This window comes from Myotis brandtii, unplaced genomic scaffold (genome assembly GCF_000412655.1).
Source record: "Myotis brandtii unplaced genomic scaffold, ASM41265v1 scaffold714, whole genome shotgun sequence".
NCBI lineage: Eukaryota > Metazoa > Chordata > Mammalia > Chiroptera > Vespertilionidae > Myotis > Myotis brandtii.
Window position 1 is genome coordinate 1,285,914 of NW_005370809.1, and position 14,050 is coordinate 1,299,963.

The 14,050-nt window shown below is 50.3% G+C and overlaps 2 protein-coding genes across 4 annotated transcripts in view; one reads left to right on the plus strand and one right to left on the minus strand.

Moving 5' to 3' along the window:
- Positions 1-8,753, plus strand: part of ELMOD3 (ELMO/CED-12 domain containing 3) — a 25,838-nt gene extending 17,085 nt beyond the window's left edge. For 2 of the 3 annotated variants that reach the window (XM_005882411.2, XM_014530092.1), the window contains 4 exons: positions 4,181-4,264; positions 6,937-7,013; positions 7,313-7,440; positions 7,876-8,753. In XM_005882411.2, coding sequence (XP_005882473.1) covers positions 4,181-4,264; positions 6,937-7,013; positions 7,313-7,440; positions 7,876-8,078 — 492 coding nt within the window. In that variant the 3' untranslated portion in view covers positions 8,079-8,753. The remainder of the gene's footprint in view (positions 1-4,180; positions 4,265-6,936; positions 7,014-7,312; positions 7,441-7,875) is intronic. The other variant, XM_005882412.2, reaches the window with a different exon arrangement.
- A 2,456-nt stretch (positions 8,754-11,209) lies between these two features.
- CAPG (capping protein (actin filament), gelsolin-like) overlaps positions 11,210-14,050 on the minus strand; it is a 7,641-nt gene continuing 4,800 nt past the window's right edge. Inside the window, exons 7-8 of the mRNA XM_014530088.1 lie at positions 11,954-12,070; positions 11,210-11,386 (exon numbers count right to left, since the gene is read on the minus strand). Of these exons, the coding sequence (XP_014385574.1) occupies positions 11,321-11,386; positions 11,954-12,070 (183 nt within the window). The 3' untranslated portion in view covers positions 11,210-11,320. The remainder of the gene's footprint in view (positions 11,387-11,953; positions 12,071-14,050) is intronic.

Below are 14,050 nucleotides of genomic sequence, written 5' to 3' on the forward strand. Positions count from 1 at the left end.
TCCGATGCCAGACAGTTCAGTTTCTCCCCTATGAGTCTGGGTCCCCAGAGACTCGCCCGGAACTGGAGTTCAGAGTGGGAGTGTGTGTCTCCCTCCCGATTGAAAAAGACAACCGCGTCCTCAGTTGCCAGCCCTTTCCATGTGCGCCTCTGTACCTCTGCACTTTACTTCCTCACCTCCTCTGAATCTCAGTGTGCTTTTCTCTTTCCTTCTAGTTGTAGAATTTCCACTCAGCCAGCCTTCCTGTGGTTCTGGATGATGTCTGTTTTGTCTTTTAGTTGTATTTTTGAAGTGGTTGTGTGAGGCAGCAATTTCAGGTGTTTGCCTATGCCGCCATCTTGGTTTCTCCGCGGATATAGAATCTTGAGCGTATGGACTTAAGAGAGTAGAGCCAGCATATTTTTCTGATGGATAGAATATGAGTGTAAGAAAAAGAGAGGAGTCAATCATGATTTTTTTAAAATATATTTTTATTGATTTCAGAGAGGAAGGGAGAATGAGAGATAAAAACATCTATGATCAGAGAGAATCATTGATTGGCTGCCTCCTGCATGCCCCCTACTGGGGATTGAGCACACAACCCGAGCATATGTCAACGCTCAGTCATTGAGCCGTGCTGGCTGGGCTCAATGATGACTTTTATTTGAGCAGCAGGAAAGATAGAGTGGCCATCAACTGTAATGGAAAGCTAAGAGCAAGTTGGAGGGTTATGCATTTTTGGTAAGGACACCACAGAAGTGATGTGGCCTTCTCGTGCCTCATATCAGGAACACAGAATGCTAACATGTCTCACTGCTGGTGAGGCTCACCTTGAACACGTGGTTGAGGTGATATCTGCTGGGTTTCTCCATGGTAAAGTGACTATTTCTCCCTTTGTAATTAATAACAATGTTGAGGAAGACACTTTGAAACTATGCAAATACCCTGTTTCTCCTCAAACTTTGTTCTGTTGATTTTTTTGTTCTTTAGAGAGAGAGGAACGGAGAGAGAGATAGAAATGTTGATGAGAGAGAAACATTGATTGGCTGCCTCACATCCCCACCTGCAACCCAGGCATGTGCCCTCACGGGGAAACGAACTGGCGACTTCTTGATGCATGGGATGACACTCAACCAACTGAGCCACATCCACCGGTCCTCAAACTTAGTTCTAATGCTGACTTTCTGTTTCCCTCATTCATTCTACATTTATTAATTCTGTAAGAATTAATAAATTTTGCAAGAAGGAATTGTCTGTGCTCTTCTGTTTATTTACTCAGCTACTTTTTACATCAGTGTGGACTCATGGATATTTATTTTATTCTATGAATTATAACCAAATATTATCCTTTATTTTGGTGCTCAACTTGTCCCATCTTTGACCATTTTAAGAGTTCTTTTAGGATGGCACCTGTGCCCTTTGAACATGCCCTATCCTTTTTTGAGAACTTTTATTTTTCTAGACACCAACAGATGATCTCGGTTCGGCTTGTGTTTTCCCTGCATAATTTCTATCCCTGGAATCGACCACTTCTTCAAGGAGCTCCTGTTCCTTTAATTGGAGAATGATATTTAGAAGCCAAGATCTGAGCAGTAGACTTTCTCACTGCTATTAAGATCTCACTACTTGTAGGCCCTCTCAGTGGACAGAGCTTGTTATATGTGTCGCTGGTTCACTCCCGACTCTGATAGGAAAGGTCTTCAGGAGCCCTTGACAGAAGCAGGAAGGTGGTCTGCTTTTATGCTGCCCGAGGGAGAGGTGCCTGAGAATGAGTGGCTGAAGATCAGACCTGCAGCATGTTAATCAGATCATTTTATCTTAGAAGGCTAGAGTTGGGCAGGCCTGAGTTGCAAAAAGTATTGGCCATATTAATCCTAATTCTCAGGACCTCAGTTTTTTCCTTTGTAACATGTGAACATAATTCCAACCCTGTAAAATTATTCTAAGTTGCAGATAAACTATGTAAAGTACCCAGCACATTAGTCAGTTAGTGAGGGTTATCAAAGTAAGTTTTGGCCCTGGCCAGTGTGGTTCAGTTGGTTGGGTGTCATCCTGTGCACTGAAAGTTGCTGGTTTGGTTCCCGGTCAGGGCATGTACCGGGTTGGGGGTTGAGGCTCAATCTCCAGTACATGGCATGAGGGAGGCGGCCGATCAATGTCATGCTCTCACATTGATGTTTTTCTCTTCTCCCTTCCTCTCTCTCTAAAAATCAATAAACTATTTTTTTAAAGTAACTTTTGATTTCCATGAGAAAAAATAGATTTCTTACATCTTATGTATAATATATAAATATATCATGTTTTTTAAATCCACCAAATACATATCTGTGTGAGTTGCTGTGTGCATACGTGTACACACACAACTATTAGTAAGGTCGATACCTTTGAATCCAAAACTTGAATATAAAACAAATAATCATACAGTTCCTGCCATCTGGGCAGTTTTTAATTTCTAATGTTTATTATATGTCTCTATATCTTTTGGGGGAAAATACTCATTCAATCTTTTTTAAACTATATTTTTATTGATTTCAGAGGGGAAGGAAGAGGGAGAGAGAGATAGAAACATCAATGATGAGACACAATCATCGATCAGCTGCCTCCTGCACGCCCACTACTGGGGATCAGGACCTCAATGCGGGCATGTGCCCTGACCAGGAATCAAACCGTGACCTCCTGGTTCATAGGTTGATGCTCAACCACTGACCCACCCAGCTGGGCACACTCATTAAATCTTAAGGCTTTACATATGCCTGTCTATTCCAGGAAACACTGGAGGAGGCAAGAGTGGGACTTCATGAGTATCTGGTCTTGAGGTATATCGCTTGCTGGCCTTTGTGGCATTTACTGGGGATTTATATTTATTCCACAGGAACAGCAGCTTAATAAAAAAAAGAGGGCTGGTGTAGGTGTCAGGAAGCTAGATGCTAGTTCCCTCTGCAGTATTATTTAGCTGTGATTTGAGGCAAGTCTCTGGACCTCTCTGTTTGCTCTTTTATGAAATAACTAGAGGCCCAGTGCACAAAATTGTGCACGGGGGTGGGGGTGGGGGTGTCCGTCAGCCCAGCCTGCGCACTCTCGCAATCTGGGACCCCTCGGATAGGGTCCCGAGGCCTGGGCAGGCCTATTGGGCTTTCCTTCCCCCCGGCTGCCGGCAGCTGGCCCCCCCCCCGCTGCTGCCACTACTTGCCATCTGTGCAGCGCTGCACACCCCCTCCCCTACCAGTCACCTCCCTCTGTGGGCAACAGGTGTGAGGTCTGATTGCTTGGCTGGCCTGGGCTTCCCTCTGCAGGATGGTTGCTGGCTGCCCTGCACACCCGCCACAGCATCACTGGCCAGTCGCCTGGGCCTCCCTCTGTGGGGCAATTGATCGCGGGGGTCCCCAGATCGATCAGCCCAAAGAGCGAGGCCCCACCCACCCGGCTGGGGCTCTGTGATTAGTCGCAGTGCAGAGGGTGGCTTGGGCCTCCTTCTTTGGGAAGATCAATCGCAGAGCCCCTACAGAGGGTGACCTGGGGCAATTGTGGGGTGATGGCACGGGCCCCCCGCCAATCGCATTGCACCTGCCTTGGCTGGCTTGGTGTCAGTGCGTGTCATAGTGTGGTCATCCAGAAGGTCGTCCAGATGGTCGTTCTGCTGTTCGGTTCAGTCAATTTGCATATTATGCCTTTATTATTATAGATTATTATAGATGAGGTTTGGCCTAAATACTTCTAAGATTCCATCTAGCTTTTTTTTAAAATATATTTTTTATTGATTTCAGAGAGGAAGGAAGAGGGAGAGAGAGATAGAAACATCAATGATGAGAGAATCATTGATCAGCTGCCTCCTGCATGCCCCACACTGGGGATCAAACCTGCAACCCGGGCATGTGCCCTTGGCCGGAATTGAACCTAGGACCCTTCAGTCCACAGTCAGTCCACAGGCCGGCACTCTATCAACTGAGCCAAACTGGCTAGGGCTGGCTTTTTTTTTTTTTTTAATATGTTTTTATTGATTTTAGAGAACTATGGGATTGGAACCTCCAGGGGGGGCCATGTCAGCCGCAGCCACTGAAGACCATCTGGGCTTCCTGTTCAGTTCTCAAAGGTGTTTAAGCATGAAGAGAAGTGAAACTTTAAATAGAAACCCCAAAATGCCCAGATCTGGTTTCCTCTGCTGTCTGCTAGTTCCCTAAATACAGCCTCACTCGTATTTTAGCTCAAAGGAACACTTTTCAGATCCAAAAGAACTACTGAAGGAACAGAGACATCGAGATCTGATTCCAGTGAAAACTGCTTTTTAGTAAGTAAGCTTTAAATGAATGTTCCTGAGAGTGAATGAACACTAGGTTTAAATCTTCTCTTAATTATGTTGCTACCATATTCTTGTTCCCATATTTATCTTAGACTGAAAAAAATTAAGGGAAGGGGCGATATTATGCAAGTATATATAATTGAATATGCAGTACAAGAAGGTATAACCCCCTGTCCAGCTGACTCAGTTGGTTGGAGTGTTTTCTCATACACCAAAAGGTTGTGGGTTTGATTCCCAGTCAGGGCACATACCTAGGTTGCATGTTTGATTCCTGGTCAGTGCGTGTACTGGAAGCAATTGATCGATGTTTTTCACATTGATGTTTCTCTTTCTCCCTCTCTTCCTTTCTAAAAATCAATAAAAACATATCCTCAGGTGAGGATTTAAAAAAAAAAAGAAGAAAGAAGGTATAAATGCATTGCTGCTACCTCAGTCACACATCGAGGCAAAAATAATAATTATGAACATTTGTTAGCACCTACTTAGACTGATGCTGTACTTAGTATTTTGCATATGAGATCTAAATAACTCCTTAGAGCAGTGATGGCGAACCTATGACACGTGTGTCAGAGGTGACATGCGAATTCATTTTTGTGGTTGATTTTTCTTTGTTAAATGGCCTTTAAATATATAAAATAAACTACTTAGACTGATGCTGTACTTAGTATTTTGCATATGAGATCTAAATAACTCCTTAGAGCAACTCTGTGAGGTAGGTTGTGGGATAATAGAAAATGTCAACTGTGGATAATGAAACCTATCTCGTAGAATTTTTGTAATGATTAGTGTCTTGACTCCACCCAGCATGGCACTTGGGCAGGGTCCCCAGGAACCTCCAGGTTCTGTGATTCACTGGAGGGTTCACGGGACTTGGCAGAGAGGCACAGCCATGGTTTAGTTGAGCCAGAGCAAAGTCAGCCGTGGAAGAAACGCATGGGACAAAATCCGTAGGAAACCAGGTGCAGGCTTCCAAGAGTCCTCTCCCAGTGGAGTCACACAGGACACACGTAATTCCTCCAGCAAATAAAACGGTGCCAACCAGGGGAGCTCATTAGAAAGTCAGTACCTAAGGTTTTTATTGGGTGGTGGCCATGCAGGCCCCATCTGTAGCACAGATCAGAATTCCAGAGTCACAGGGGAAGCAGGTGTGTAACATAAACCATATTATTTGCACAGTTTACACAGTGAGTCATCGTGAGGGAATGGCGAGCGTCTCTCTCAACCCAAGCGCCCAGATGCCAGCCAAGGGCTAACCTTGTATGCAGACCTTTCTAAGGACAGCAGTCTCAGGCCGCTGTGTTAACTCAAAGTGCATTTCCCTTTTTATTTTGAGAGATAGGAAAGCTGAGTCTCGATGTTTGGGTGGCTTTAATGAGGACACACAGCTAGCAGGTGGCCAGGCCAAGATCTGGGACCCAGGTGTCATGGAAGACCCTGAGAAGAAGCTGGGTGGGGCCAGGAGACCCTCTACAGGTCAGGCAGTGATGTCCAATAGAACCTTCTAGATCTGCACTGTCCACTACAGCAGCTGAGCACATGTCGCTACTGAGCACTTGGAATCACGCTAGGATGAGCTAAAAAAGTGTTGCATTTTAGATTTTTTTAAATTTTTAATTTAAATTTAAATAGGTGCATGTGGTTAGTTGCTACCACACTGGACAGCACAGTATATCATAATGCAATGAGTTTTTTTCTCAGGGGAAGTAGATGGGATAAATAGACTGTGACTCTTGTTCTAAACTACCGAATGCACTGATCTGTCTGTCCTCAGTGGATGCCCTTGTGTATGTGCAACAATGAAAACTAACATGTAACATTTGCACATTCCCTGCAAAACGTTTTTCATTTGCTTTTGCTTTTGTGTGGAATGCACTGATCTATCCTCAGTGGATGCCCTTGTGTACGTGCAACAATGAAAACTAACATGTAACATTTGCACATTCCCTGCAAAACGTTTTTCATTTGCTTTTGCTTTTGTGTGTTTTTTTGTGTGTGTTTTGTTTTGTTTTGGTTTGGTTATTAAATAAAGCTTTGAGGTGGGCCCTGCAGGGCATTCTGAGGCCCACCCTGGTGAAGTGCTGGTGGGAGTCCATGCTGCCTCTCGGGAATGCTCAGGCCTCTGCTACTGAGAGATGGGGTGTCCAGCAAGTCAAGGCTGACTTTCTACGTACTTGCACCTTCTCTGTCTGATTTTGGATGAAGTGCTCTGAGCAAATAACCAGAAGCCCAGGGAAGGGAAGAGACTTTAAGAACCTATATAGTTAGTTAGGTAACTGGGCCTCAGTCTCTCGTGTTCATCCTAACCCCAGGGGTGATGTGGTCCCTGGCAGCACATGGGTAGGTCTGGTGAAGGCCAAAGAGAGCTCATGGGTTGGGATGTTGAAGCGGGAGAGCTCTCCCAGGGGTTATGCAAACCAGGTTGGAGTGAATTAACCCAGTTAGAATCCTGGCTCCGCTGCCTTAAGGTATTTCACAAAGCTTCAGTATCCTCATCTGTGAGATGGGAGGATCACTGTGAAAACTAAGTGGAAGCAGCCATACATCGCCGCTGCCTCTGGGCTGCGACTGTTACTGCCTGCAGGCCAGGCTGGGTGTGGGAGACGGGAAACACAGAAGGCAAGACCTGGGTTGCCACTGACCTGGTACCACTCCCATTCCAGCAATTCCCCTTCTGTTTGATGTCTGTGAATATCACCCGCATCGCAATCCAGGCCTTAAGAGAGGAGTGTCTCTCCAGGTGAGTCCTCCCACTGCTCACCACCCCCCCATTCCCCGCCCCCTCGACCTCACCAGCTGATGAGAAGGACCCAGCAGAGCCTGGTTCCCTCCCTCCCTGCCTCATTCTCCCCAGCTTCCTTCCTCACCTGCTGGCTTCTGGGGGCACTAGGCAATGTCCATGTGCACCAGTACCCATCTGCCAGCCCCTCCCCAACCCTGAGCTCAGATGTGAAGGCTGCCTGGGGAATGGCTCCCCGGGAGGGTAGTGGGGAAGGGCACCCAGGGGCCAGCCTTTGTCCATCACCTCCCTTCCTGCAGGGAGTGTAATCGGCAGCAGAAGGTGATCCCAGTGGTGAACAGCTTCTATGCTGCCACTTTCCTCCACCTCGCTCATGTCTGGAAGACGCAGCAGAAGACCATCGCAGACTCGGGCTTTGTCCTCAAAGGTGTGCTCTTTCTTCTGGGGAGACCTACCTCTTCCAGGGCATCCCGGGCTTAGGGACCTCAGGGTGGTGTCTAGACTGGGCTTGGCTGCAGTTCCCTTCCAGCCCACCCTCTGGAGCCTGCTAGCTCTCCCTTCTCTGCCACCCCCTCCTCCCTTTCTGCCCTTCTACCTGTGGTGATATTTTCTGAATCAAAAGCTGGGTCTGACAGTGGACTGACTATTCACAGTTGCAGTTGTCCTGGGCAAGGTAGAGTGTGTGGTCCCTGTGGACCCTGTGGTCCCTTGATCTCCCTCCATGGTGAGCTCCCCATCTTAGAGGTCTCTTTCACCTCTCTCCATAGGACCCGGGCTGGGGGTACTCCCTAGAGCTGCTGGGCCATGGACTGTGCATCCAAAGCCCCCTCAAGCCTTTTGTTCCCAATGCTCTCTGTTCCAGACTTGGAAGTGTTGGCCAAGAAGAGCCCACGGCGGCTGCTCAAGACCCTGGAGATCTACTTGGCTGGAGTATCGAAGGGACAGACCTCCTTGCTGGGAGCACAGAAGTGCCGTGGGGCACCAGCCCCTCACTCCAAGGACCTCACTTTCACAGGCGTGTGTGACCTGCCACCACACTCATCCGAAGGCACGTGGCCGGTCTGACCACCGAGGCAAACCATATCAGGAACACCTGGCTGGACCACGCCCCTTCCCATCTCAGCAGAAGGGATGTGGAAGCTCCCAGGCCTGGTCGGGGAAGCCAAGGACCCTCCTCCTATTGAGACACAGGGGCAGTCAGACTTGATGCACTCCGTACAGATCTGCGTCCTTTGCTGTCATCTGAGTTGGGTTCCTGGTCATCTCGGTGAGAGTGAATGGATCGTGAGGTGGGAGAGCCCCACCAGGATGTTCCACACGCCCTCAGGTAGGGCTTTCAGACCCCTGGTGGCCATAGGACAGGGACCAGACAGGGACATAGAGTGTCTAGTTAGAATATGAAGGGAGGTGGCAGTGGCAGCAGCCAACAGGGGGCAGCATGAACAAGAGCAAGACGCCTGAGGCCACAGCTGGGCCCGCCCTCCTCTCCTCCATCCACCAGGCCAGTAGAAGAACCCCTCTGGGGCTTCTGGCCTCCCATTTGTCCCATCTCCTCTCCTCCCCGCTGTTTATGGTACAGAGCAGGGCCTCTGGCCGAGTCTCCATTGCTGCCCATCCTAGCTGCCTGCCAGCCGGGCTTCCCATGGAGGTTGTGCGGTGCCCATCACAGATGGTTTTCTAGCCTGGTTGGGGGAAGGAGGAAATCAGAAGTTATTGAATAAAAGAATTGTTCTGGGTTAAGGTTTCCATGTGTTTCCTCTAAGACAAGCCTTGTGCCTTCCCTGAGCCCTGCTAGAGCCCGGCACTCCTACCGGGTGAAGGCCCTGGCCAGGGCTCCCAGAGAGGGCGCTGTGCCCTCACCAAACTCCCACTGAGTTCATGTGACGTCCACCCTGCACTTCTGGGTCCAGAGACTCTAACCAGTGGGCGAGGTAAGATTGACTGGTGTGCCCTAGCCAGTTTGGCTCACTGTATAGAGCATTGGCCCATGGACTGAAGGGTCCCGAGTTTGATTCCGGTCACGGGCACGTACCTGGGTTGCAGGCTGAATCCCCAGCCGGGTCGGGTCCATGCAGGAGGCAACCAATTGATGTGTCTCTCACATCGATGTTGCTCTGTGTTTCCCCCTCCCACTCTCTCTAAAAATCAATGGAAAAATATCCTTAGGTGAGGATTAACAACAAAAAAAGATGGACTGGTATGAAGTGCCCACACTGGTTTTTTTCCTGCAGTTTCTGGGGAAGCTGGCTGTTCCTTCATTCACAAAACAGCCTCCAGGCCAGGGAATCCTGACCTGGGGCGGGGGCCCCACTACACTGCTCTCCTGTCCTCTGCCCTCCCTCAGGTAGAGCGTGGAAGACCCTGTTAGCCCCTGCAGGCCTCTCCAAGGCTGACCCTCTGGAGGTGGGGCCATCACAGGGGTGGGGTTGACACATGGCCACCCCAGGGTGGAAGGGAACTTGTCAGCAGGATGCCTCGGGGGCGGGGCTGGCAGTGGACCCTGCAGTGTGCCTGTGTCATCTTTGCCTGACCGGAACTAATCCTTCCTCCAGTCCGGGCTTAGCTGACCCGCAGAGATGCAGGGAGATGGGTGGGTGGGAATGCAGAAGGGCCGCAGCCCAGCCTCCACTTCGGTGTCAGGTTCCTTCCACCTGCGCTGACCTGACTGCATGCTCAGTCTGATCACTGCCAGGGCCCGGCCAATGGGCCTCTCAGGTGCCCTCTTCCCAAACCCTCCCTGGGCAACACCCTCCAGACAGCGGAGCGCTCACAGCAGTAACACAGTTCAGGGATCAAGTTCTGCTGATGGACTGTTTGGAGTGGGGCCGGTTAGGGGGAAGGAGGGGCCGGTGTTAGTCTCTAAAAACTCTGAAAGTAGATGGATGCAAAGCCCTAGCCAGTTTGGCTCAGTGGATAGAGCGTTGGCCTGCAGATCGAAGGGTCTCAGGTTCGATTCCGGTCAAGGGCATGTACCTCAGTTTCAGGCTCCTCCCTGGCCCAGGCCCTGGTCAGGGCTCATCCAGGAGGCAACCGATCGATGTGTTTCTCTCACATTGATATTGCTTTTTGTCCTTCCCTCTCTCTTCCACTCTCTCTAAAAATCAATAAAAAAATATTCTTGGGTGAGAATTAAAAATAAATAAAAATTTTAAAAAATGAAAAAGTATGATACAAAAATCTTAATCTGCAGTTTTGGGCAGGGAAAGGCCTGCCTAGGCCTTTCATGGGAGACTTAATATGCTTCACAACCCTCAAGGTGTGAGAACTACAGGTTTGGTGCAGCCCCTAACTCCCCCTTTTAAGAATCATCCCTGAAGCTTCCGGTCAAGATAGCAGAATAGTGCCCTTTAAAAAACGCCCCCTGGCACTGCTCTGTGTCGGCTGTCAGGGGGACGACTGTGCAGAGAAAGGCAGATATCCAGGGAGCTGATTTTTTATGCCTCTTGGCACAAAATCAACAAGATGAACTTGATTAGAATTTCTATTTAGACTAGAAAGAGCAAGCATGTCAGCTCAGAAGCCACACAGCCCTGGGGGCCCAGGGGTGAGCTTGGGTCAGCACAGACGTGCCCGGCCAGGCCTCGCACTCTGCACTCTGGTCTAGGCTCACACCGCCCTGCCTCGCTCGTCCCCCTGGGTCATGTGCTCAGGATGGGACTGCTTTGGGGCAACTCCATTCTCCCCTTGTTTAGCGATCTGGCCTCTTTGATATTCCAGCCACCACCTATTACGCAAGAGCATGAACTCAGGGGCCCTGGTAACACGTGAGGCAATGTGCCGTGAAGTGACGAGCCAGACTTCTGCACAGGAGGGAAGGTGGTGCTGTTGCCTGGCGAGCATGCGTCGTGTGGAAGCAGTGGCTTATTAGGGCAGCTGAGGAAATGCTGGCTCGGACGGAGAGGCAGCCCCAGCCAGTTGCCACAACCTTCTCCCAGTTGGGAACGTGAGACTGATCTGAAGCCTCTGGCTGCAAGTGATCCTGAGCCTGGCGCTGTGCCACCTCCCTGTTGGGTTCACAGCAGTACCTGCCGGGCCCATGGGACTCCTGGCCCCTCCGCCTTAATCCTGCAAAGCCAGCGCCGGCCCCTCGGAGGGGAGAACGTGTCCCCTGGATCCCACTGCACCCAGCATAGGAATGAGCCCGGTGCGCAAGTGGGGCGGGGAGAGTGAGCCCGGGGCAGCAGTGCAGGCGGAGAGCGGGGAAAGCACTTGTCTCCTTTATTGAACATCTGCAGGGCACCTCGGCACTGACCAGGCAGCAGGAGGAAGAACAAGCAGGCAGGGGGGTGCGCAGCGAGCCGGCCCTCTCACTTCCAGTTCTTGAAGAATTGCTTGAAGATGAGACTTTCACGGCCCTGGGGCAGGATCTCCACCTGCAGGGACAGCAGGGGGAGACTTGCTCACAAGGATGCTATCTCTGCCTCCGCCAGGGAAGGACGGGGTCGGGAGGGCGGGGCGCTGGGCACCAGGCCTCAGTCCACTTGCTGTCCAGGCCAAGGATGCTCCCCCAAGGTGATAAGAGCTGAGGAAGATTACAGGTCACGGCTGAGGAGACAGACTGCTCCCAGGACGTAGGAAACAGTTTGCAAGACGCGCCAATTACAGATGAGCCTTATCAGCTCCCCGCAAAATGGCTTGTGGAGTCACCACGCTGGGGTGAGAGGGGGTGGTACCAGCTTGGGACAGTGGCCCAGAAGTGCACAAGCTGTTCAGAGGCTCACCGGCTCCCAGGGGAGTACTGCCCAACATCCTCTTGGAAAATCACATTTACTTTAAGTTTTTCAAGGATTGAGAAGAGCTTCCCCGCTGGGTGGGTCTGGTAGGGAGGCCGGACTGTCCCTCACTGCCTGAGGTTTTCCTGCCCTTCTTGTCCCGTCTTGAGTGGCAGCAGGTCAAGGGAGTGTCCCAGGCGGAGGGTCAGGGGCACGGTATCTCCTCACCTGCGTGTTTGGGGCGTACCGCATGCGGGAGATGAAGCCCTCGGCCACTTGGAGGGCCGCCTGCCGCTCCTTCTCATTAGCTTTTCGCCCTGGACCACAGGAAGGAGAGGTTTCAGAAGATCAGGAACCCTCTCTAGCCCACATGCCGTTTTTCTTGAGGAAATTTCAGGGGGTCCCCAGAATAGCTGGCAACTTTAAAAATAAATGGGCCAGCCCTAGCCGGTTTTGCTCAGTGGACAGAGCGTCGACCTGCGGACTGAAGGGTCCCGGGTTCAATTCTGGTCAGGGGCACATGCCCGGGTTGCGTGCTTAATCCCCATTAGGGGGCATGCAGGAGGCACCTGATCAATGATTCTCTCTCATCATTGATGTTTCTATCTCTCTCTCTCCCCTCTCCCTTCCTCTCTGAAATCAATAAAAATATATTTAAAAAATAAATAAATAAATGGGCCAGGAGGTGATAAGACTGCTGAGCTCTCCGGAGGTACGAAGTCAGCCCCTTGAGGCTTCTCCCCGTCTGGCAGCTGAGCCAGATGAAAAATGCCCTTCTGCCCACTCATGAACACTCCATCAGACCCAGGGACATTCATGGCGTTAGAGCCATGGCCCCACCCCAGGCCCCTGGCCTCCTGAGCCTGCCACGTTCTGTTATCACGCCTTCACCGTACAGCCGACTAGGACAAAGGGTGTGACTACCCCAGTCTCACTCCCATAATGCCAGCTAGCCGACACAGGCCTAACAGTGATGCCAACTAAGAGCATAAGAAGGAAGGCCCCAGAGCCACCCATTCTCTCCTAGCGGCAGTCCCTTAACACAAGTGGGCTCCAGCTTAAGGCATTTTCCAGGGCAACAATATTGTCAACTGTGGTTGGCTCTCCAGTGCTAAAGACAAACAGATCCAAATGGAATCCCTTGTGGTAAACCCCACGAGACTCAGTGCCTACCCTCACTGCAGTGCCCGCCTCTCCCAGGAGTGGAATTCTGAAATCCATCGTCCGGAATTTCCTGGTGAGCACTAGTGAGGCATCTGCCTGATAAGGCCCCCGCCCCCCTAAGAGAAGGTGCCCTGGCCTGGAATAATCCACTCTTCTCACTTCCTTGTCCCCCTATAGAAGACTTCCATTTGCACAGCGCCTCTCGGTACCCTTCCGTTTACTGGACGGGAAGCAGCCTGATTCACGATCTTTACGTCGACTGCGTTGAATTTCGTTCATTACCACTGTAACTGCAGAACCAGCTCAAGCTGGCCTTACCCTCTTTCTAACAAGATACTGGGGTCAACAAAACAAACTCGTTAAGTCATGCGGCCGAGGCACGCACAGGAGAGAATTTTGATCTATAACAACACCCAGAACCAAAGTTTCACCCCCAACTTCCTGGAACCAAAAAGCTGAGACTTGACTGGAACTTGATCATCTGAGTCCTTTCAGAACCCAAGGGTCTGTTGTCCAGAACGATCCGGTGCTGAAACCCTCCGATTGAAACCTGCCCGGCCAGCCCTCCACGCGCCAGACTGTTCTTCCCTTACGCTATCCCTGCCCCCCAACCCTCGATCTGGGAGGCAGTTTGAGTTGCTTCCTATCTCCTTGCTGGTTGACTTCCCAAAAAATCTTTTTTTTCTTTTCTCAAAAGCCAGTGCTGCCCTGGCCGGTGTGGCTCAGTTGGTTGAGAGTGCACTGGAAAGTCATGGGTTCGATTCCCAGTCAGGGCACATACCGGTTTGTGGTTTGATCCCAGGCCGGGGTGCATACGGGAGGCAACCAATCTGATCAATGTTTCTCTCACATTGATGTTTCACTCTCTCCCTCTCCCTCCCTCTCTCTCTCAAATCAATAAATATATATATATTTTTAAAAGCCAGTGCCATAGTACTGGCTTTAGTGCCCCTGCTTGGTGATAACACCAACCAGGCTATACAATCCAGTTGCTACAAATTATCTAACTTAATGTGGCGTACCCTTCTCTGTGATTTGACCAGCTACCCACCAGATATCTTCCTGGCTGGCAAGTTTGTTTTTTCTTCTCTGGTTTCTCTTCCCTGAATTGTTTGGTTCTTTGCTTGGGGTTAATTACACTCCCATGGAGGTCTGCACACC